The 26,546-nt window shown below is 41.6% G+C and overlaps 2 protein-coding genes across 2 annotated transcripts in view; both read right to left on the reverse strand.

Moving 5' to 3' along the window:
• Nucleotides 1–554: 554 nt before the first annotated feature.
• Nucleotides 555–6,791, reverse strand: LOC141206929 (uncharacterized). Its single transcript, XM_073664293.1, has 5 exons — nucleotides 6,573–6,791; nucleotides 6,366–6,489; nucleotides 6,185–6,282; nucleotides 5,896–5,986; nucleotides 555–3,596 (listed from the first exon to the last, which is right to left on the reverse strand). The coding sequence occupies exons 1-5, from the start codon at nucleotides 6,789–6,791 to the stop codon at nucleotides 1,927–1,929; spliced, it is 2,202 nt and encodes a 733-aa protein (XP_073520394.1). The 3' UTR covers nucleotides 555–1,926.
• LOC141206942 (uncharacterized) overlaps nucleotides 6,613–26,546 on the reverse strand; it is a 187,829-nt gene continuing 167,895 nt past the window's right edge. The window contains exons 9-10 of the transcript XR_012277431.1: nucleotides 6,879–7,030; nucleotides 6,613–6,749 (exon numbers count right to left, since the gene is read on the reverse strand). The gene's annotated coding sequence lies outside the window, so the exon portion shown is untranslated. The remainder of the gene's footprint in view (nucleotides 6,750–6,878; nucleotides 7,031–26,546) is intronic.

Consider the following 26,546-nt stretch of genomic DNA (forward strand, 5'->3'; position numbering starts at 1 on the left):
TAAGATACCACAACAAGGGTTAAAAGTAAGTTTCAAGCCCACCTCAGACAGTAGTGATGCCTTTAAACCTTCCCTGTTAGAAAGATATCTACACACTTCTTATTGGGTGAATAATGTCCATTTTAAAAACGGGACAAGTGAAACCTGTGCCAAAATACCTGGCAATCTACAGTGTAATGAAAGCTCAAGTTATCAGAGAGGTACACCTACTTGTGGCAATCCTGATGCTGGCTATTGTTCTCCCTTAGGTCAGCAGCCTGGATGGTGTATGATGTCAAATGTTTCTAAGTTTGTTGATTTAGTTCACCGTCTAATACTGCAACATTCAGCATTATGGAATCTCCCCGCATCCATGTATTGGGTATGTGGAGACAAGGCTTTCAAGTGGCTCCCAGTAGGAGTAACAGGAACTTGTACCTTAGCCAGATTGACACCCGCAACTTATATTGTTACTCCAGACCAGCTAGATCCTTTGTCTATCCCAAAACATACACTGCATAAGCGATCAGCAGACAATAAAGAAAGACCAAGTGGGAGACTCCATATAGTTCAAATGGGAGGGGTAAACTAATTTTTCAGTGCATTGTTTATATACCCTATGTTGACACAAACGTGGGATAAATTAGTAGAAGCTACAGACTATCTTGATGACCAGATTTGGGATATTTTAGAAGTAGTTAACGGATCTCTTGCAGTACAGAATCAATTGATTATTGTCACGAACCAACATACCCTTGTACTAGATTATTTAACAGCAGCACAAGGAGGGATGTGCCAGATAATAGGGCCCGCATGCTGTCATTACATAGACAATTCTAGTGTACTGACGCTGAAGCATAAGTTGGAAGATGTGGTAAAATTAAGGAGACTTTATGATGAGGCCAACCTCAAGAATCAGGATTTCTGGTGGGCAAACACCTTTTCCTTTCTAAATCCCGCAAATTGGTTTAAAGGTATCGGTGGGTGGTTGGCTGGTATAGTACAAGCTATTTTACAGGTTTTGCTAATGTGTCTTGCGGTTTATTTGGTTTTTAAGCTTTTTTTTAATGTGTATTCAGCGTTGTACTAAAAGAAAACAGAGATTCGTATTGATAAATAAAGGAACAAAAGGATGACAGTTATTTTAGGTGAAAACAACAGCTATGAATGTTCCTTCTTGTATTAATAGCGTGTCCTTGGGAGAAGATAAAGTATACTCCCTGGCCAGATGTTTCTTCTTGTAGCAATAATGTGTTCTTGCAGAAAGATGAAATGACCTTGCTAACTAGATAAGTCTAATTAAATATTTTAAAGCATACAGAAACTAGCTTTTTTCGCTTGTTCAGCTAATATATATGGCAAATCCGTTTCCTGCCTTTTAGGGTGTATATTAGCCCTGTGTTTTGTAATAAAGTTTTTAGAGTATGTTTAGACACAAACATCCTGTCCTGTGTCTTCATTCTCTCCGAGCTCTCCGAGCTCGTAATCCAAAGGATAGAAGACCCAAAATTCAGTGACGACAAGAGCATCCATGAAGGAGGATCTGACAGAGGCAATACTTTTTCTGAGGACAAATTTATAGTTTTCTTCTTATTAAATGCATAACAGTGTTTATTGCATATTTACTTACAAGAGTTTAGAAAAGTTTATAAAAGTTATTGGCTATATTCTAACTGTATTCTAATAAATATAGATTTTGCTCTAAGTGGTCTGATTACTTATATGATGGTGAGAAACTGAATAAGCATGATGTTAATATTTTACAACAGTAAATTTATTGTTACGAATTGGCCATTTATGAAGGAGTCGGAGTCGGAACCTGATAAAATCCAGGAGTCGGAGTCGCAACTGTGGCTTACCGACTCCACAGCCCTGTGTTCTCATGAGCTTAACCAAAACTGATTCACGGTAAAAACATTTCCCACATTGTGAACATGAAAAAGGCTTCTACCCTGTGTGAATTCTCTGGTGGTGAACAATAGCTGGTTTATTGTTAAAACATTTCCCACATTCAGAACATGAAAATGGCTTCTCCCCTGTGTGAGCTCTCTGGTGTCTAACAAGATCTGATTTCTGGTTAAAACATTTCTCACATTCAGAACAGGAAAAAGGCTTCTCCCCTGTGTGAATTCTCTGATGTCTAACAAGATCGAATTTCCGGTTAAAACATTTCCCACATTCTGAACATGAAAAAGGCTTCTCCCCTGTGTGGGTTCTCTGGTGAATAACCAAAGCTGATTTATGGTTAAAACATCTCCCACATTCTGAACATGAAAAAGGCTTCTTCCCTGTGTGGGTTCTCAGGTGCTTAACCAAAACTGATTTATGGTTAAAACATTTCCCACATTCTGAACATGAAAAAGGCTTCTTCTCCCCTGTGTGAATTATCTGATGTCTAACAAGATCGAATTTCCGGTTAAAACATTTCACACATTCTGAACATGAAAAAGGCTTCTCCCCGGTGTGGATTCTCTGGTGAATAACCAAAACTGATTTATGGTTAAAACATCTCCCACATTCTGAACATGAAAAAGGCTTCTTCCCTGTGTGGGTTCTCAGGTGCTTAACCAAAACTGATTTATGGTTAAAACATTTCCCACATTCTGAACATGAGAAAGGCTTCTTCTCCCCAGTGTGAATTCTCTGGTGTCTAACAAGATCGAATTTCCGGTTAAAACATTTCCCACATTCTGAACATGAAAAAGGCTTCTCCCCGGTGTGGGTTCTCTGGTGAATAACCAAAGCTGATTTATGGTTAAAACATCTCCCACATTCTGAACATGAAAAAGGCTTCTTCTCCCCTGTGTGAGATCTCTGGTGAATAACAAAATATGATTTCTGGTTAAAACATTTCCCACATTCTGAACATGAAAAAGGCTTCTTCTCTCCTGTGTGAATTATCTGATGTCTAACAAGATCGAATTTCTGGTTAAAACATTTCCCACATTCTGGACAGGAAAAAGGCTTCTCCCCTGTGTGAATTCTCTGATGTCTAACAAGATCGAATTTCCGGTTAAAACATTTCCCACATTCTGAACATGAAAAAGGCTTCTCCCCGGTGTGGGTTCTCTGGTGAATAACCAAAACTGATTTATGGCTAAAACATCTCCCACATTCTGAACATGAAAAAGGCTTCTTCCCTGTGTGGGTTCTCAGGTGCTTAACCAGAATTGATTCATGGTTAAAACATTTCCCACATTCTGAACAGGAAAAAGGCTTCTCCCCGGTGTGGGTTCTCTGGTGAATAACCAAAGCTGATTTACAGTTAAAATATCTCCCACATTTGGAACAAGAAAATCTATTGTCCACTGTGTGTATTTTTTGACTTATAGACTTTTCGAGGGTAAAATTATTGCCATTTTCTGAAAGTGAAAATGTCTTATTTGCTTTAGGAACAGTTCGTTTTTCAATTCTTATTTTTTTATTTTGACTTTCCTTAGTAGTCGGTAATGAATCAGAAGACAGGACCTGTTTCATAGGATCAGATGACAGATCTTTGCTGTGAAGGGATGATGGTAGATCTGGAGTAATGGCATTCACTTCAATTGTATCCTGTGGGATCTCAAGATCATCTGATATAAAAATCTCCTGTCCCTCTGATCTCCTGGTAGAGTCATCTGCCAAGAAAAAAAACAATTATTCATTTTAAATAAAACATCCTTGAAATTTATATTTTTGAACATTTCTACTTAAAATGTCTGTAGAAATCACACCTTATTGACAGAATGACAGTAATGACAATTCACAGTCTAATAGAAAACTTCATAGGATGAACCAATGGAGCATAGTGTTCAACTGTTTGTGCATTCTGCCTCCAAAATATGGAATAAGAAGCCACCAAACAATGTTATGCAGATGAAAATGATACCAATAAAAACTTCTACTCATCCATAAACCAATCCAGCAATATCCGCTCTCCCAAAGTCAGATCTCCCCCTCTCTTCTGAGCCTTGCAGTGCGTCCAAACCACATTTATCATCCATGTATTTGGCATTACTATAGTGAGAAGAACCCTCTTCATTTACAGTGTGTGTCTCCTGGAGCACAATCTGGACACTATGTGTTGGGGAATAAAATGGCCAATGTGTAATTTTTACTCTCCAACATCGACTGCGAGCTAATGTCCAGAAAGTGGCTGTGGAGTCACAATAGTCACTACTCCTATAGATTAATTCACTGAGGGTTATAATTTCCAAAATGCAGTCACTTTATGGGGATTTCTATTGCTCTGGTTTTCTGCCATTTTGTCATGTTAAGGTTTCTGCAAATGTTGTGTCCCATCTCCTCTGGGATCTGCAAGATCTGCATTCAAATAGCTAAATGGTGCTCCTTCCCTTCTTACCCTGCCATGTGCCCAGACAGTAGTGTACAACCGTATATAGGGGATTGTCAGATTCAAGAGTAGCTGGAAATAATTTGTAAGGTCCATTTGTTTCCTATTATCCTTTGTGAAGAATTCCAAAGTTATCACCACATAAAGTGACACACGTCAGATTTGAAAAATGGAACCTGATTAGGAACAAAAAACTGTCTGCGGGAAGAGGTTAAATCAGAGTATTTTGGGAACGAACTGCTGTAGTCAAAAACTGTGAGTATAGACAATAACACATCTACTGAAATGATCGAACTGAACAGTCTTCTCGGTAAATAGTGAGTAACTAGTGGTGAAACCTCTCTGGGGTAATTAGAGTCTGGGGCTCGGGGGCTCTTCATCATCTAAACTATCGTAAGGGACAATATTTTATGTCAGATAAATTTCAAGAAGAAATATTAGACATTGAAGTAGAACTTTTTATAATACTGCAGAGCTGAGGCGTCTTAAATTTAGACCTCGGCATTGGGAAGAGGTAATGGAAACCTTCTTTTAAAGACTACCATGGAGTTACAGAGACACATAAGTGAGTCAGACCGATCCCACCATAATCAAACTATCATAGAAAATGAACCTGTTAAAAAGACAGAATAAAAGATATGCTACATCCCCAACAACAATGTATATAAGGGAGAGCTCCAACACTAAACCGGAGTCGCACTCATTTATGGTGGACCATTAGAGGTATGATGAGTCCTGACCAGAAGAGTAGAGAAAGTATTAGTGCCCCCATTTCAGGAGAGATTGTGCAGGAATCTGAATTCCTTAGGATTGAAAACATAATGGAATTTATGATGTGGAGTGAATCCATGAAACCAGGGCTCGAGCCATGCCACCACATCTCCTGCAGGCGTGAATAGATGTATATTACAGCCATCAGCCACGCACAGCTTAGAGACATATCATGGCACAGGTGTAGTTTTATTTATGTCGTTTATCGCAATCCTGTTTGAAGATAGTTTGAAAAGTCAGGATAAAGGGAAACTCTGTTGTTATTGTACAGAAATTCACACTTGGCCCTCACTGCACATTTAATGTTGTCGATCATAAAAGTGAAGTTTGGCCAGAAAGACTGGACCTGGTCTTGTAGGGACCATACGAGCACATTCAGCAGCACAGAAGGGAGAGAAGGTAGATTCATCCAATAAGATATCAGGGATCTAGGAAGCCAACAGCATCATTACCCTCCGCTTTCTCTTACAGGCCCATCATAATTTTTCTTCAAGTGATTTTCTCACTTGTCAGCACTTTCTACGTACGCTGTCATTTGGCTTTGTAGTTTACAGATCTGGGCAGGTAATGGCCAGAGTCTTCTAATCCCAGGAGGTAGGTGGATCCTCCAGGTTGTAAGTTTTACAGAAAAGGGCTTTTACAATTACACAAAGTAATGTGAACATTTTTGGATGGAGGAAAATGTTGTGGTCTAGAGGGAAAATGGTGATCACACGATTGTGATACGGCCAAACTACATGACCGGTAAACCAGCCACAGCCGGTGACTGAGAAGAATCTGTGACTTCTCTGCATTTAGTGGTCACTACTCACCTGGGTAGTCATATGTAGGAATCTCCTCTTTACACCGCTCATCACCCCTCACATATGTCTCTGTAGTATTAATATGGGTCAGATCTTCACCCTGAAACAAATATTGTAAAAGTGACAGACAGATGGAGAAGTCTCATCTATGATCAGCTCTAATCCTGTCATCTCCACCGTTCTCATTACACAAGTATAAAACATATAATACTGGTGGATAAAACAAGACTGAACACAAGACCGTCACAGCCGTCTACACATCATAGGGGAGATCTCATGACACCTTCTCTCCATCTACCTGATGATCCTGAGGAACATTGGGATCTTCTTGTTTACAGTCCTGTGGAAGAAGAGGACGGGGACATCTCTCTGGTGTTGTCCCCTTACTGGATAGATCTGGAGGAAACACATACAGGGACTGAATTCATTCTTTACATACAGATAATTATAGGCCGTGTGTATTTAGTCCTGTCTATTACCTGGTGATGTGAGGGGCTGGGGAACCTCCATCATGACGTCCTTGTACAGATCTTTGTGTCCTTCTAAATACTCCCACTCCTCCATGGAGAAATAGATGGCGACATCCTGACACCTTATAGGTACCTGACACATGCAATGATACCGTCATCCCCTCGATCCCTCCATAGCGCTACTGTATAATGTCCCAGCATTTCCAGCAGTATCACCTCTCCAGTCAGCAGCTCAATCATCTTGTAGGTGAGTTCTAGGATCTTCTGGTCATTGATGTCCTCATGTATGAAGGGGTGAGATGGAGGTCCTGTGATTAGGCTCTTGGGTCTTCCCCATCCCTCAGACACAGGGATCTGACAGCGCTCCCTAGAGGTCTTCACTAATATGTAATCCTGGTTATGGAGAGACACATTAATACATCTCACTACAGACATTTCCAGAGTCCTCACCTCTCCAGTTCTGTCCATCTGTTATTCCCATAGATAAGAATGATGTAATGTGACGTCATCAGAATCTCTCACCTCTCCAGTAAGCCGGAAGAGGATCTCTAGGGTGAGGTGTAATATCCTCTCCGCCATCTTGTCTCTGTCCATATCCATCCTTGATAGGTGATTCAGAAAAATTTTTCTTAATATAGAAGATCTTCACTGAGAGGATCTGATATTGTAGAAACCTGAATGAGAAGATGAGCCGATCTAACATCATAAAGAATCCTGTGTAATAATACAATTACTGGAGACAATAAGGGAAATATATCAGGAGATAGAACGTGTAGATGTTGTGTTCTCTAGTTTTTTATGGACTGGAACATAAGTTGAATTGCTGACTTAGACATCTCCTCCATACTTCCAATCACTGGCTAAGTTGGCCATTGCTTTAGTAAAAATCACCCAGAAACCCAAGCAGCAATGGTATTTTTATTATTTTACAACATTCTGCTTTTGTCCCTGACGTACTAATAAAACCTAAAAACACTGCTCAAAAAAATAAAGGGAACACTCAAATAACACATCCTAGATCTGAATGAATGAAATATTCTCATTGAATACTTAGTTCTGTACAAAGTTGAATGTGCTGACAACAAAATCACACAAAAATCATCAATGGAAATAAATTAATTAACCAATGGAGGCCTGGATTTGGAGTCACCCCCAAAATTAAAGTGGAAAAACACACTACAGGCTGATCCAACTTTGATGTAATGTCCTTAAAACAAGTCAAAATGAGGCTCAGTATTGTGTGTGGCCTCCACGTGCCTGTATGACCTCCCTACAACGCCTGGGCATGCTCCTGATGAGGCTGAGTATTGTGTGTGGCCTCCACGTGCCTGTATGACCTCACTACAATGCCTGGGCATGCTCCTGATGAGCTTGCGGTTGGTCTCCTGTGGGATCTCCTCCCAGACCTGGACTAAAGCATCCGCCAACTCCTGGACAGTCTGTGGTGCAATGTGACGTTAGTGGATGGAGCGAGACATGATGTCCCAGATGTGCTCAATCGGATTCAGGTCTGGGGAACGGGTGGGCCAGTCCATAGCTTCAATGCCTTCATCTTGCAGGAACTGCTGACACACTCCAGCCACATGAGGTCTGGCATTGTCCTGCATTAGGAGGAACCCAGGGCCAACCGCACCAGCATATGGTCTCACAAGGGGTCTGAGGATCTCATCTCGGTACCTAATGGCAGTCAGGCTACCTCTGGAGAGCACATGGAGGGCTGTGCGGCCCTCCAAAGAAATGCCACCCCACACCATTACTGACCCACTGCCAAACCGGTCATGCTGAAGGATGTTGCAGGCAGCAGATCGCTCTCCACGGCGTCTCCAGACTCTGTCACGTCTGTCACATGTGCTCAGTGTGAACCTGCTTTCATCTGTGAAGAGCACAGGGCGCCAGTGGCGACTTTGCCAATCCTGGTGTTCTGTGGCAAATGCCAAGCGTCCTGCACGGTGTTGGGCTGTGAGCACAACCCCCATCTGTGGATGTCGGGCCCTCATACCACCCTCATGGAATCGGTTTCTAACCATTTGTGCAGACACATGCACATTTGTGGCCTGCTGGAGGTCATTTTGCAGGGCTCTGGCAGTGCTCTTCCTGTTCCTCCTGGCACAAAGGCGGAGGTAGCGGTCCAGCTGCTGGGTTGTTGCCCTCCTACGGCCCCCTCCACGTCTCCTGGTGTACTGACCTGTCTCCTGGTAGCGCCTCCAGCCTCTGGACACTGCGCTGACAGACATGGCAAACCTTCTTCCCACAGCTCGCATTGATATGCCATCCTGGATGAGCTGCACTACCTGAGCAACTTCTGTGGGTTGTAGAGTCCGTCTCATGCTACCACGAGTGTGAAACCACAACCAACATTCAAAAGTGACCAAAACATCAGCCAGAAAGCATTGGTACTGAGATGTGGTCTGTGGTTCCCACCTGCAGAACTACTCCTTTATTGAGTGTGTCTTGATAATTGCCAATAATTTCCATCTATTGTCTATTCCATTTGCACAACAGCATGTGAAATTGATTGTCAATCAGTGTTGCTTCCTAAGTGGACAGTTTGATTTCACAGAAGTTTCATTTACTTGGAGTTATATTCTATTGTATAAGTGTTCCCTTCATTTTTTTGAGCAGTGTAGTTTAGGCCACAGACAACAAGCAGTTTCTTCCTCGGAGTCGGCAGCTGAATACGTTTCTCATAGACTCATCTTCCATAACGCTAATTCTCGTCATATACATTACACATGGCATGAGAAATAACAACTTCATGATGAGGACGACATCTTCATCTTCTTATACGGCTCTAGAAACAAATTTGGCCAAAGTCCGTCACTGACGACATCAACACCGACCGTCTGTATGAATGTTTCCCGTCTTCCCCAGGTTGTAATCTTTTATCACGTTAGATCTCATTTATAAGAGCGTGTGTGTAAGAACAAGACAGTTATTTGATGCTAATGTCTCCATGTACAGTGGTTTTATTCCTGGATATTATGTTTCTTTTAGCATTTTCCTGTAGGCTTCCATATATTACATGAAAAACACCAAAAAAAGAAAACCAAGTGTTATACTGTATGTGGGGGGATGGTGGTACTGTGGGAACATTATACTGTATGTGGGGGGATGGCGGTACTGTGAGAACATTATACTGTATGTGGGAAGATGGCGGTACTGTGAGAACCTTATACTGTATGTGGGAAGATGGCGGTACTGTGAGAACATTATACTGTATGTGGGGGGATGGTGGTACTGTGGGAACATTATACTGTATGTGGGGGGATGGCGGTACTGTGAGAACATTATACGGTATGTGGGGGGATGGCGGTACTGTGAGAACATTATACGGTGTGGTGAAATAGAGGTACTATGAGAGCATTATATTGAGAGGCTTAATGACCGCAGTGGCTCCTGCGACCGACCCCTACTTCAGCTGGATGTGTTCTCGGACTGACATTCAGCTGAAGTGCCACAATACACGCTGCTGACCAATCAGAGGCCAGCAGCTGACATCGGCATGTACGCCATTAGGGGGCGCATGGAAGTAACATCATGCTCTCCTGTCACTTGTAGCTGAAGTCAGCGGCAGCTCCAGAAAAAAGACACCGAGCGGCGAGGGAGCAGAGAGAAGGCGAGTATAATGTTCTGTTTTTATAAAATCAGCGACTACACGGTGCCCTTGGCCATAATACTACATGTAAGAGTGTGTGCTGTGCATTATACTACATGTAAGAGTGTGGGCTGTGCATTATACTACATGGATGGACTATGGGCTGTGCATTATATTACATGTATGACTATGGGCTGTGCATTATACTACATGTATGGACTATGGGCTGTGCATTATACTACATGTAAGAGTATGGGCTGTGCATTATACTACATGTATGGACTATGGGCTGTGCATTATACTACATGTATCACTATGGGCTGTGCATTATACTACATGTATGGACTATGGGCTGTGCATTATACTACATGTATGAGTGTGGGCTGTGCATTATACTACATGTATGGACTATGGGCTGTACATTATACTACATGTAAGAGTGTGGGCTGTGCATTATACTACATGTATGAGTATGAGCTGTGCATTATACTACATGTAAAAGTGTGGGCTGTGCATTATACTACATGTAAGAGTGTGGGCTGTGCATTATACTACATGTATGGACTATGGGCTGTGCATTATACTACATGTACGGACTATGGGCTGTGCATTATACTACATGTAAGAGTGTGGGCTGTGCATTATACTACATGTAAGAGTGTGGGCTGTGCATTATACTACATGTACGGACTATGGGCTGTGCATTATACTACATGTATGAGTATGGGCTGTGCATTATACTACATGTAATAGTGTGGGCTGTGCATTATACTACATGTACGGACTATGGGCTGTGCATTATACTACATGTATGAGTGTGGGCTGTGCATTATACTACATGTATGACTATGGGCTGTGCATTATACTACATGGATGACTATGGGCTGTGCATTATACTACATGTATGACTATGGGCTGTGCATTATACTACATGGATGAGTATGGGCTGTGCATTATACTACATGTATGACTATGGGCTGTGCATTATACTACATGGATGACTAGGGGCTGTGCATTATACTACATGTATGACTATGGGCTGTGCATTATACTACATGTATGACTATGGGCTGTGCATTATACTACATGGAGGACTATGGGCTGTGCATTATACTACATGTATGGACTATGGGCTGTGCACTATACTACATGTATGACTATGGGCTGTGCATTATACTACATGGAGGACTATGGGCTGTGCATTATACTACATGAATGGACTATGGGCTGTGCATTATACTACATGTATGACTATGGGCTGTGCATTATACTACATGTATGACTAAGGGCTGTGCATTATACTACATGTATGGACTATGGGCTGTGCATTATAATACATGTACGGACTATGGGCTGTGCATTATACTACATGTACGGACTATGGGCTGTGCATTATACTACATGGATGAGTGTGGGCTGTGCATTATACTGCATGTATGGACTATGGGCTGTGCATTATACTACATGGATGACTATGGGCTGTGCATTATACTGCATGTATGGACTATGGGCTGTGCATTATACTACATGTATGAGTGTGGACTGCGCATTATACTACATATATGGACTATGGGCTGTGCATTATACTACATGTGTGGACTATGGGCTGTGCATTATACTACATGGATGAGTGTGGGCTGTGCATTATACTACATGGATGAGTGTGGGCTGTGCATTATACTACATGTATGGACTATGGGCTGTGCATTATGCTACATGTATGAGTATGGGCTGTGCATTATACTACATGTAAGAGTGTGGGCTGTGCATTATACTACATGTATGACTATGGGCTGTGCATTATACTACATGTAAGAGTGTGGGCTGTGCATTATACTACATGTATGAGTGTGGGCTGTGCATTATACTACATGTATGGACTATGGGCTGTGCATTATACTACATGTACGGACTATGGGCTGTGCATTATACTACATGTACGGACTATGGGCTGTGCATTATACTACATGTACGGACTATGGGCTGTGCATTATACTACATGGATGAGTATGGGCTGTGCATTATACTACATGTACGGACTATGGGCTGTGCATTATACTACATGTATGAGTATGGGCTGTGCATTATACTACATGTACGGACTATGGGCTGTGCATTATACTACATGGATGAGTATGGGCTGTGCATTATACTACATGTACGGACTATGGGCTGTGCATTATACTACATGTATGAGTGTGGGCTGTGCATTATACTACATGTACGGACTATGGGCTGTGCATTATACTACATGTACGGACTATGGGCTGTGCATTATACTGCATGTACGGACTATGGGCTGTGCATCATACTACATGTATGAGTGTGGGCTGTGCATTATACTACATGTGTGGACTATGGGCTGTGCATTATACTACACAGATGAGTATGGGCTGTGCATTATACTACATGTACGGACTATGGGCTGTGCATTATACTACATGTATGGACTATGGGCTGTGCATTATACTACATGTATGGACTATGGGCTGTGCATTATACTACATGGATGAGTGTGGGCTGTGCATTATACTACATGTATGAGTATGGGCTGTGCATTATACTACATGTATGAGTATGGGCTGTGCATTATACTACATGTATGGACTATGGGCTGTGCATTATACTACATGTACGGACTATGGGCTGTGCATTATACTACATGTATGGACTATGGGCTGTGCATTATACTACATGTATGACTGTGGGCTGTGCATTATACTACATGTGTGGACTATGGGCTGTGCATTATACTACATGGATGACTGTGGGCTGTGCATTATACTACATGTATGGACTATGGGCTCTGCATTATACTACATGTATGGACTATGGGCTGTGCATTATACTACATGTGTGGACTATGGGCTGTGCATTATACTACATGTACGGACTGTGGGCTGTGCATTATACTACATGTATGAGTATGGGCTGTGCATTATACTACATGGATGACTGTGGGCTGTGCATTATACTACATGTATGGACTATGGGCTGTGCATTATACTACATGTATGGACTATGAGCTGTGCATTATACTACATGTAAGAGTGTGTGCTGTGCATTATACTACATGTATGAGTATGGGCTGTGCATTATACTACATGTGTGGACTATGGGCTGTGCATTATACTACATGTATGGACTATGGGCTGTGCATTATACTACATGTAAGAGTGTGTGCTGTGCATTATACTACATGTATGGACTATGGGCTGTGCATTATACTACATGTATGGACTATGGGCTGTGCATTATACTACATGTATGGACTATGGGTTGTGCATTATACTACATGTATGACTGTGGGCTGTGCATTATACTACATGGATGACTGTGGGCTGTGCATTATACTACATGGATGACTGTGGGCTGTGCATTATACTACATGTATGGACTATGGGCTGTGCATTATACTACATGTATGACTGTGGGCTGTGCATTATACTACATGTATGGACTATAGGCTGTGCATTATACTACACAGATGACTGTGGGCTGTGCATTATACTACATGTATGGACTATGGGCTGTGCATTATACTACATGTATGGACTATGGGCTGTGCATTATACTACATGTAAGAGTGTGTGCTGTGCATTATACTACATGGATGAGTATGGGCTGTGCATTATACTACATGTATGGACTATGGGTTGTGCATTATACTACATGTGTGGACTATGGGCTGTGCATTATACTACATGTATGACTGTGGGCTGTGCATTATACTACATGGATGACTGTGGGCTGTGCATTATACTACATGTATGGACTATGGGCTGTGCATTATACTACATGTATGGACTATGGGCTGTGCATTATACTATATGGATGACTATGGGCTGTGCATTATACTACATGTATGGACTATGGGCTGTGCATTATACTACATGGATGGACTATGGGCTGTGCATTATACTACATGGATGACTATGGGCTGTGCATTATACCACATGGATGACTGTGGGCTGTGCATTATACTACATGCTTGACTATGGGCTGTGCATTATACTACATGGATGACTATGGGCTGTGCATTATACTACATGGATGGACTATGGGCTGTGCATTATACTACATGGATGACTATGGGCTGTGCATTATACTACATGGATGACTATGGGCTGTGCATTATACTACATGGATGACTGTGGGCTGTGCATTATACTACATGGATGACTGTGGGCTGTGCATTATACTACATGCTTGACTATGGGCTGTGCATTATACTACATGGATGACTATGGGCTGTGCATTATACTACATGTATGGACTATGGGCTGTGCATTATACTACATGTAAGAGTGTGGGCTGTGCATTATACTACATGGATGGACTATGGGCTGTGCATTATACTACATGGATGACTATGGGCTGTGCATTATACTACATGGATGACTATGGGCTGTGCATTATACTACATGTAAGAGTGTGGGCTGTGCATTATACTACATGGATGGACTATGGGCTGTGCATTATACTACATGGATGACTATGGGCTGTGCATTATACTACATGGATGACTATGGGCTGTGCATTATACTACACGGATGACTATAGGCTGTGCATTATACTACACAGATGACTGTGGGCTGTGCATTATACTACATGTATGGACTATGGGCTGTGCATTATACTACATGTATGGACTATGGGCTGTGCATTATACTACATGTATGGACTATGGGCTGTGCATTATACTACATGTAAGAGTGTGTGCTGTGCATTATACTACATGTATGGACTATGGGTTGTGCATTATACTACATGTGTGGACTATGGGCTGTGCATTATACTACATGTATGACTGTGGGCTGTGCATTATACTACATGGATGACTGTGGGCTGTGCATTATACTACATGTATGGACTATGGGCTGTGCATTATACTACATGTATGGACTATGGGCTGTGCATTATACTACATGGATGACTATAGGCTGTGCATTATACTACATGTATGACTACGGGCTGTGCATTATACTACATGGATGACTGTGGGCTGTGCATTATAATACATGTATGACTATGGGCTGTGCATTATACTACATGGATGACTATGGGCTGTGCATTATACTACATGGATGACTATGGGCTGTGCATTATACTACACGGATGACTATGGGCTGTGCATTATACTACATGGATGACTATGGGCTGTGCATTATACTACATGGATGACTATGGGCTGTGCATTATACTACATGGATGACTATGGGCTGTGCATTATACTACATGGATGACTATGGGCTGTGCATTATACTACATGGATAATTGAGGGCTGTGCATTATACTACATGTATGAGTATGGGCTGTGCATTATACTACATGTATGAGTATGGGCTGTGCATTATAATACATGGATGATCATGGGCTGTGCATTATACTACATGGATGACTATGGGCTGTGCATTATAATACATGGATGATCATGGGCTGTGCATTATACTACATGGATGACTATGGGCTGTGCATTATACTACATGGATGACTATGGGCTGTGCATTATACTACATGCATGACTGTGGGCTGTGCATTATACTACATGGATAACTATGGGCTGTGCATTATACTACATGGATAATTGTGGGCTGTGCATTATACTACATGTAGTATAATGCACACCCCATAGTCATACATGTAGTATAATGCACAGCCCATAGTCATACATGTATGACTATGGGCTGTGCATTATACTACATGGATGACTATGGGCTGTGCATTATACTACATGGATAATTGAGGGCTGTGCATTATACTACATGTATGAGTATGGGCTGTGCATTATACAACATGTATGGACTATGGGCTGTGCATTATACTACATGGATGACTATGGGCTGTGCATTATAATACATGGATGATCATGGGCTGTGCATTATACTACATGGATGACTATGGGCTGTGCATTATAATACATGGATGATCATGGGCTGTGCATTATACTACATGGATAACTATGGGCTGTGCATTATACTACATGTATGACTATGGGCTGTGTATTATACTACATGGATGACTGTGGGCTGTGCATTATACTACATGGATGACTATGGGCTGTGCATTATACTACATGGATAATTGAGGGCTGTGCATTATACTACATGGATAATTGAGGGCTGTGCATTATACTACATGTATGAGTATGGGCTGTGCATTATAATACATGGATGATCATGGGCTGTGCATTATACTACATGGATGACTATGGGCTGTGCATTATAATACATGGATGATCATGGGCTGTGCATTATACTACATGGATGACTATGGGCTGTGCATTATACTACATGGATGACTATGGGCTGTGCATTATACTACATGGATGACTATGGGCTGTGCATTATACTACATGGATGACTATGGGCTGTGCATTATACTACATGTATGAGTATGGGCTGTGCATTATACTACATGTATGAGTGTGGGCTGTGCATTATACTACATGTATGGACTATGGGCTGTGCATTATACTACATGTACGGACTATGGGCTGTGCATTATACTACATGTTCGGACTATGGGCTGTGCATTATACTACATGTACGGACTATGGGCTGTGCATTATACTACATGTAAGGACTATGGGCTGTGCATTATACTACATGTATGACTATGAGCTGTGCATTATACTACATGTATGGACTATGGGCTGTGCATTATACTACATGTATGAGTATGGGCTGTGCATTATACTACATGTACGGACTATGGGCTGTGCATTATACTACATGTATGGACTATGGGCTGTGCATTATACTACATGTATGACTGTGGGCTGTGCATTATACTACATGTATGACTATGAGCTGTGCATTATACTACATGTATGGACTATGGGATGTGCATTATACTACATGTATGAGTGTGGGCTGTGCATTATACTACATGTATGAGTATGGGCTGTGCATTATACTACATGGATGAGTGTGGGCTGTGCATTATACTACATGTATGGACTATGGGCTGTGCATTATACTACATGGATGAGTGTGGGCTGTGCATTATACTACATCTATGGACTATGGGCTGTGCATTATACTACATGGATGACTATGGGCTGTGCATTATACTGCATGTATGGACTATGGGCTGTGCATTATACTACATGTATGAGTGTGGACTGCGCATTATACTACATCTATGGACTATGGGCTGTGCATTATACTACATGGATGACTATGGGCTGTGCATTATACTACATGTGTGGACTATGGGCTGTGCATTATACTACATGTGTGGACTATGGGCTGTGCATTATACTACATGGATGAGTGTGGGCTGTGCATTATACTACATGTATGGACTATGGGCTGTGCATTATACTACATGTACGGACTATGGGCTGTGCATTATGCTACATGTATGAGTATGGGCTGTGCATTATACTACATGTATGGACTATGGGCTGTGAATTATACTACATGTATGGACTATGGGCTGTGCATTATACTACATGTAAGAGTGTGGGCTGTGCATTATACTACATGTATGGACTATGGGCTGTGAATTATACTACATGTATGGACTATGGGCTATGCATTATACTACATGTATGAGTGTGGGCTGTGCATTATACTACATGTATGGACTATGGGCTGTGCATTATACTACATGTATGGACTATGGGCTGTGCATTATACTACATGTACAGACTATGGGCTGTGCATTATACTACATGTATGGACTATGGGCTGTGCATTATACTACATGTATGGACTATGGGCTGTGAATTATACTACATGTATGGACTATGGGCTGTGCATTATACTACATGTATGAGTGTGGGCTGTGCATTATACTACATGGATAACTATGGGCTGTGCATTATACTACATGTATGGACTATGGGCTGTGCATTATACTACATGTATGGACTATGGGCTGTGCATTATACTACATGTATGAGTATGGGCTGTGCATTATACTACATGTAAGAGTATGGGCTGTGCATTATACTACATGTACGGACTATGGGCTGTGCATTATACTACATCTACGGACTATGGGCTGTGCATTATACTACATGTACGGACTATGGGCTGTGCATTATACTACATGTACGGACTATGGGCTGTGCATTATACTACATGTACGGACAATGGGCTGTACATTATACTACATGTACGGACTATGGGCTGTGCATTATACTACATGTACGGACTATGGGCTGTGCATTATACTACATGTATGACTATGAGCTGTGCATTATACTACATGTATGGACTATGGGCTGTGCATTATACTACATGTATGAGTATGGGCTGTGCATTATACTACATGTACGGACTATGGGCTGTGCATTATACTACATGTATGGACTATGGGCTGTGCATTATACTACATGTATGACTGTGGGCTGTGCATTATACTACATGTATGACTATGAGCTGTGCATTATACTACATGTATGGACTATGGGCTGTGCATTATACTACATGTATGAGTATGGGCTGTGCATTATACTACATGTACGGACTATGGGCTGTGCATTATACTACATGTACGGACTATGGGCTGTGCATTATACTACATGTACGGACTATGGGCTGTGCATTATACTACATGTATGACTATGAGCTGTGCATTATACTACATGTATGGACTATGGGCTGTGCATTATACTACATGTATGAGTATGGGCTGTGCATTATACTACATGTACGGACTATGGGCTGTGCATTATACTACATGTATGGACTATGGGCTGTGCATTATACTACATGTATGACTGTGGGCTGTGCATTATACTACATGTATGACTATGAGCTGTGCATTATACTACATGTACGGACTATGGGCTGTGCATTATACTACATGTATGAGTGTGGGCTGTGCATTATACTACATGTATGAGTATGGGCTGTGCATTATACTACATGGATGAGTATGGGCTGTGCATTATACTACATGGATGAGTATGGGCTGTGCATTATACTACATGTATGACTATGGGCTGTGCATTATACTACATGGATGACTATGGGCTGTGCATTATACTACATGGATGACTATGGGCTGTGCATTATACTACATGGATGAGTATGGGCTGTGCATTATACTACATGGAGGACTATGGGCTGTGCATTATACTACATGTATGGACTATGGGCTGTGCATTATACTACATGTATGACTATGGGCTGTGCATTATACTACATGTATGAGTATGGGCTGTGCATTATACTACATGTACGGACTATGGGCTGTGCATTATACTACATGTACGGACTATGGGCTGTGCATTATACTACATGTGCGGACTATGGGCTGTGCATTATACTACATGTATGGACTATGGGCTGTGCATTATACTACATGTATGGACTATGGGCTGTGCATTATACTACATGGATGACTATGGGCTGTGCATTATACTGCATGTATGGACTATGGGCTGTGCATTATACTGCATGTATGGACTATGGGCTGTGCATTAAACTACATGTATGAGTATGGGCTGTGCATTATACTACATATATGGACTATGGGCTGTGCATTATACTACATGTGTGGACTATGGGCTGTGCATTATACTACATGGATGAGTGTGGGCTGTGCATTATACTACATGTATGGACTATGGGCTGTGCATTATACTACATGTATGAGTATGGGCTGTGCATTATACTACATGTAAGAGTGTGGGCTGTGCATTATACTACATGTATGACTATGGGCTGTGCATTATACTACATGTATGAGTGTGGGCTGTGCATTATACTACATGTATGGACTATGGGCTGTGCATTATACTACATGTACGGACTATGGGCTGTGCATTATACTACATGTACGGACTATGGGCTGTGCATTATACTACATGTACGGACTATGGGCTGTGCATTATACTACATGTACGGACTATGGGCTGTGCATTATACTACATGTAGGGACTATGGGCTGTGCATTATACTACATGTACGGACTATGGGCTGTGCATTATACTACATGTACGGACTATGGGCTGTGCATTATACTACATGTAGGGACTATGGGCTGTGCATTATACTACATGTACGGACTATGGGCTGTGCATTATACTACATGTAGGGACTATGGGCTGTGCATTATACTACATGTATGAGTGTGGGCTGTGCATTATACTACATGTATGGACTATGGGCTGTGCATTATACTACATGTACGGACTATGGGCTGTGCATTATACTACATGTACGGACTATGGGCTGTGCATTATACTACATGGATGACTATGGGCTGTGCATTATACTACATGTATGGACTATGGGCTGTGCATCATACTACATGTATGAGTGTGGGCTGTGCATTATACTACATGTGTGGACTATGGGCTGTGCATTATACTACATGGATGACTATGGGCTGTGCATCATACTACATGGATGACTATGGGCTGTGCATTATACTACATGTATGACTATGGGCTGTGCATTATACTACATGTACGGACTATGGGCTGTGCATTATACTACATGTACGGACTATGGGCTGTGCATTATACTACATGTATGAGTGTGGGCTGTGCATTATACTACATGTGTGGACTATGGGCTGTGCATTATACTACATGGATGACTGTGGGCTGTGCATTATACTACATGTATGGACTATGGGCTGTGCATTATACTACATGTAAGAGTGTGTGCTGTGCATTATACTACATGTATGAGTGTGGGCTGTGCATTATACTACATGTGTGGACTATGGGCTGTGCATTATACTACATGGATGACTGTGGGCTGTGCATTATACTACATGGATGACTATAGGCTGTGCATTATACTACACAGATGACTGTGGGCTGTGCATTATATTACAAGTATGGACTATGGGCTGTGCATTATACTACATGTATGGACTATGGGCTGTGCATTATACTACATGTATGGACTATGGGCTGTGCATTATACTACATGTAAGAGTGTGTGCTGTGCATTATACTACATGTATGGACTGTGGGCTGTGCATTATACTACTATGTATGAGTATGGGCTGTGCATTATACTACATGTATGAGTATGGGCTGTGCATAATACTACATGTATGAGAATGGGCTGTGCATTATACTACATGTGTGGACTATGGGCTGTGCATTATACTACATGTATGACTGTGGGCTGTGCATTATACTACATGGATGACTGTGGGCTGTGCATTATACTATATGTATGGACTATGGGCTGTGCATTATACTACATGTATGGACTATGGGCTGTGCATTATACTACATGAATGGACTATGGGCTGTGCATTATACTACATGGATGACTGTGGGCTGTGCATTATACTACATGTATGAGTATGGGCTGTGCATTATACTACATGTGTGGACTATGGACTGTGCATTATACTACATGGATGACTGTGGGCTGTGCATTATACTACATGTATGGACTATGGGCTGTGCATTATACTACATGGATGACTATGGGCTGTGCATTATACTACATGTATGGACTATGGGCTGTGCATTATACTACATGGATGACTATGGGCTGTGCATTATACTACATGTATGGACTATGGGATGTGCATTATACTACTTGGATGGACTATGGGCTGTGCATTATACTACATGGATGACTATGGGCTGTGCATTATACTACATGTATGACTATGGGCTGTGCATTATACTACATGTATGACTATGGGCTGTGCATTATACTAAATGTAAGAGTGTGGGCTGTGCATTATACTACATGGATGAGTGTGGGCTGTGCATTATACTACATGTATGGACTATGGGCTGTGCATTATACTACATGTATGGACTATGGGCTGTGCATTATACTACATGTATGAGTATGGGCTGTGCATTATACTACATGTATGACTATGGGCTGTGCATTATACTACATGGATGACTATGGGCTGTGCATTATACTACATGGATGAGTATGGGCTGTGCATTATACTACATGGAGGACTATGGGCTGTGCATTATACTACATGGAGGACTATGGGCTGTGCATTATACTACATGTATGGACTATGGGCTGTGCATTATACTACATGTATGACTATGGGCTGTGCATTATACTACATGTATGAGTATGGGCTGTGCATTATACTATATGTACGGACTATGGGCTGTGCATTATACTACATGTATGGACTATGGGCTGTGCATTATACTACATGTATGGACTATGGGCTGTGCATTATACTACATGGATGACTATGGGCTGTGCATTATACTGCATTTATGGACTATGGGCTGTGCATTATACTACATGTATGAGTATGGGCTGTGCATTATACTACAAATATGGACTATGGCCTGTGCATTATACTACATGTGTGGACTATGGGCTGTGCATTATACTACATGGATGAGTGTGGGCTGTGCATTATACTACATGTATGGACTATGGGCTGTGCATTATACTACATGGATGAGTATGGGCTGTGCATTATACTACATGTAAGAGTGTGGGCTGTGCATTATACTACATGTATGACTATGGGCTGTGCATTATACTACATGTATGAGTGTGGGCTGTGCATTATACTACATGTATGGACTATGGGCTGTGCATTATACTACATGTACGGACTATGGGTTGTGCATTATACTACATGTACGGACTATGGGCTGTGCATTATACTACATGTACGGACTATGGGCTGTGCATTATACTACATGTATGAGTGTGGGCTGTGCATTATACTACATGTATGAGTATGGGCTGTGCATTATACTACATGTGTGGACTATGGGCTGTGCATTATACTACATGGATGACTGTGGGCTGTGCATTATACTACATGTATGGACTATGGGCTGTGCATTATACTACATGTATGACTATGGGCTGTGCATTATACTACATGTATGGACTATGGGCTGTGCATTATACTACATGGATGGACTATGGGCTGTGCATTATACTACATGTATGGACTATGGGCTGTACATTATAATACATGTAAGAGTGTGTGCTGTGCATTATACTACATGTATGAGTGTGGGCTGTGCATTATACTACATGTGTGGACTATGGGCTGTGCATTATACTACATGGATGACTGTGGGCTGTGCATTATACTACATGAATGACTATAGGCTGTGCATTATACTACACAGATGACTGTGGGCTGTGCATTATACTACATGTATGGACTATGGGCTGTGCATTACACTACATGTAAGAGTGTGTGCTGTGCATTATACTACATGTATGAGTGTGGGCTGTGCATTATACTGTATGGACTATGGGTTGTGCATTATACTACATGTGTGGACTATGGGCTGTGCATTATACTACATGTATGACTGTGGGCTGTGCATTATACTACATGTATGGACTATGGGCTGTGCATTATACTACATGTATGACTATGGGCTGTGCATTATACTACATGTATGGACTATGGGCTGTGCATTATACTACATGTACGGACTATGGGCTGTGCATTATACTACATGTATGGACTATGGGCTGTGCATTATACTACATGTATGGACTATGGGCTGTGCATTATACTACATGTAAGAGTGTGTGCTGTGCATTATACTACATGTATGGACTGTGGGCTGTGCATTATACTACTATGTATGAGTATGGGCTGTGCATTATACTACATGTATGAGTATGGGCTGTGCATAATACTACATGTATGAGAATGGGCTGTGCATTATACTACATGTGTGGACTATGGGCTGTGCATTATACTACATGTATGACTGTGGGCTGTGCATTATACTACATGGATGACTGTGGGCTGTGCATTATACTATATGTATGGACTATGGGCTGTGCATTATACTACATGTATGGACTATGGGCTGTGCATTATACTACATGGATGACTGTGGGCTGTGCATTATACTACATGTATGAGTATGGGCTGTGCATTATACTACATGTGTGGACTATGGACTGTGCATTATACTACATGGATGACTGTGGGCTGTGCATTATACTACATGTATGGACTATGGGCTGTGCATTATACTACATGGATGACTATGGGCTGTGCATTATACTACATGTATGGACTATGGGCTGTGCATTATACTACTTGGATGGACTATGGGCTGTGCATTATACTACATGGATGACTATGGGCTGTGCATTATACTACATGTATGACTATGGGCTGTGCATTATACTACATGTATGACTATGGGCTGTGCATTATACTAAATGTAAGAGTGTGGGCTGTGCATTATACTACATGGATGAGTGTGGGCTGTGCATTATACTACATGTATGGACTATGGGCTGTGCATTATACTACATGTATGGACTATGGGCTGTGCATTATACTACATGTATGAGTATGGGCTGTGCATTATACTACATGTATGACTATGGGCTGTGCATTATACTACATGGATGACTATGGGCTGTGCATTATACTACATGGATGAGTATGGGCTGTGCATTATACTACATGGAGGACTATGGGCTGTGCATTATACTACATGGAGGACTATGGGCTGTGCATTATACTACATGTATGGACTATGGGCTGTGCATTATACTACATGTATGACTATGGGCTGTGCATTATACTACATGTATGAGTATGGGCTGTGCATTATACTATATGTACGGACTATGGGCTGTGCATTATACTACATGTATGGACTATGGGCTGTGCATTATACTACATGTATGGACTATGGGCTGTGCATTATACTACATGGATGACTATGGGCTGTGCATTATACTGCATTTATGGACTATGGGCTGTGCATTATACTACATGTATGAGTATGGGCTGTGCATTATACTACAAATATGGACTATGGCCTGTGCATTATACTACATGTGTGGACTATGGGCTGTGCATTATACTACATGGATGAGTGTGGGCTGTGCATTATACTACATGTATGGACTATGGGCTGTGCATTATACTACATGGATGAGTATGGGCTGTGCATTATACTACATGTAAGAGTGTGGGCTGTGCATTATACTACATGTATGACTATGGGCTGTGCATTATACTACATGTATGAGTGTGGGCTGTGCATTATACTACATGTATGGACTATGGGCTGTGCATTATACTACATGTACGGACTATGGGTTGTGCATTATACTACATGTACGGACTATGGGCTGTGCATTATACTACATGTACGGACTATGGGCTGTGCATTATACTACATGTATGAGTGTGGGCTGTGCATTATACTACATGTATGAGTATGGGCTGTGCATTATACTACATGTGTGGACTATGGGCTGTGCATTATACTACATGGATGACTGTGGGCTGTGCATTATACTACATGTATGGACTATGGGCTGTGCATTATACTACATGTATGACTATGGGCTGTGCATTATACTACATGTATGGACTATGGGCTGTGCATTATACTACATGGATGGACTATGGGCTGTGCATTATACTACATGTATGGACTATGGGCTGTACATTATAATACATGTAAGAGTGTGTGCTGTGCATTATACTACATGTATGAGTGTGGGCTGTGCATTATACTACATGTGTGGACTATGGGCTGTGCATTATACTACATGGATGACTGTGGGCTGTGCATTATACTACATGAATGACTATAGGCTGTGCATTATACTACACAGATGACTGTGGGCTGTGCATTATACTACATGTATGGACTATGGGCTGTGCATTACACTACATGTAAGAGTGTGTGCTGTGCATTATACTACATGTATGAGTGTGGGCTGTGCATTATACTGTATGGACTATGGGTTGTGCATTATACTACATGTGTGGACTATGGGCTGTGCATTATACTACATGTATGACTGTGGGCTGTGCATTATACTACATGGATGACTGTGGGCTGTGCATTATACTACATGTATGGACTATGGGCTGTGCATTATACTACATGTATGGACTATGGGCTGTGCATTATACTACTTGGATGGACTATGGGCTGTGCATTATACTACATGGATGACTATGGGCTGTGCATTATACTACATGTATGAGTATGGGCTGTGCATTATACTACATGTAAGAGTGTGTGCTGTGCATTATACTACATGTATGGACTGTGGGCTGTGCATTATACTACTATGTATGAGTATGGGCTGTGCATTATACTACATGTATGAGTATGGGCTGTGCATAATACTACATGTATGAGAATGGGCTGTGCATTATACTACATGTGTGGACTATGGGCTGTGCATTATACTACATGTATGACTGTGGGCTGTGCATTATACTACATGGATGACTGTGGGCTGTGCATTATACTATATGTATGGACTATGGGCTGTGCATTATACTACATGTATGGACTATGGGCTGTGCATTATACTACATGGATGACTGTGGGCTGTGCATTATACTACATGTATGAGTATGGGCTGTGCATTATACTACATGTGTGGACTATGGACTGTGCATTATACTACATGGATGACTGTGGGCTGTGCATTATACTACATGTATGGACTATGGGCTGTGCATTATACTACATGGATGACTATGGGCTGTGCATTATACTACATGTATGGACTATGGGCTGTGCATTATACTACATGGATGACTATGGGCTGTGCATTATACTACATGTATGGACTATGGGCTGTGCATTATACTACTTGGATGGACTATGGGCTGTGCATTATACTACATGGATG

The sequence above is a fragment of the Phyllobates terribilis genome, unplaced genomic scaffold (genome assembly GCF_046119375.1).
Source record: "Phyllobates terribilis strain yellow unplaced genomic scaffold, ASM4611937v1 Scaffold_150__1_contigs__length_4496277, whole genome shotgun sequence".
NCBI lineage: Eukaryota > Metazoa > Chordata > Amphibia > Anura > Dendrobatidae > Phyllobates > Phyllobates terribilis.

What these genes read in the sequence shown, in the direction of transcription:
- LOC141206929 (XM_073664293.1), bottom strand. Translation starts at nt 6,791, where the DNA reads ATGTCTGTAGTGAGATGTATTAATGTGTCTCTCCATAACCAGGATTAC. An exon ending in TTGAGCTGCTGACTGGAGAG is followed by an intron (nt 6,490 to 6,572) that starts GTGATACTGCTG and finishes TGCATGTGTCAG; the next exon opens with GTACCTATAAGGTGTCAGGA. An exon ending in ATGTTCCTCAGGATCATCAG is followed by an intron (nt 5,987 to 6,184) that starts GTAGATGGAGAG and finishes TATTTGTTTCAG; the next exon opens with GGTGAAGATCTGACCCATAT.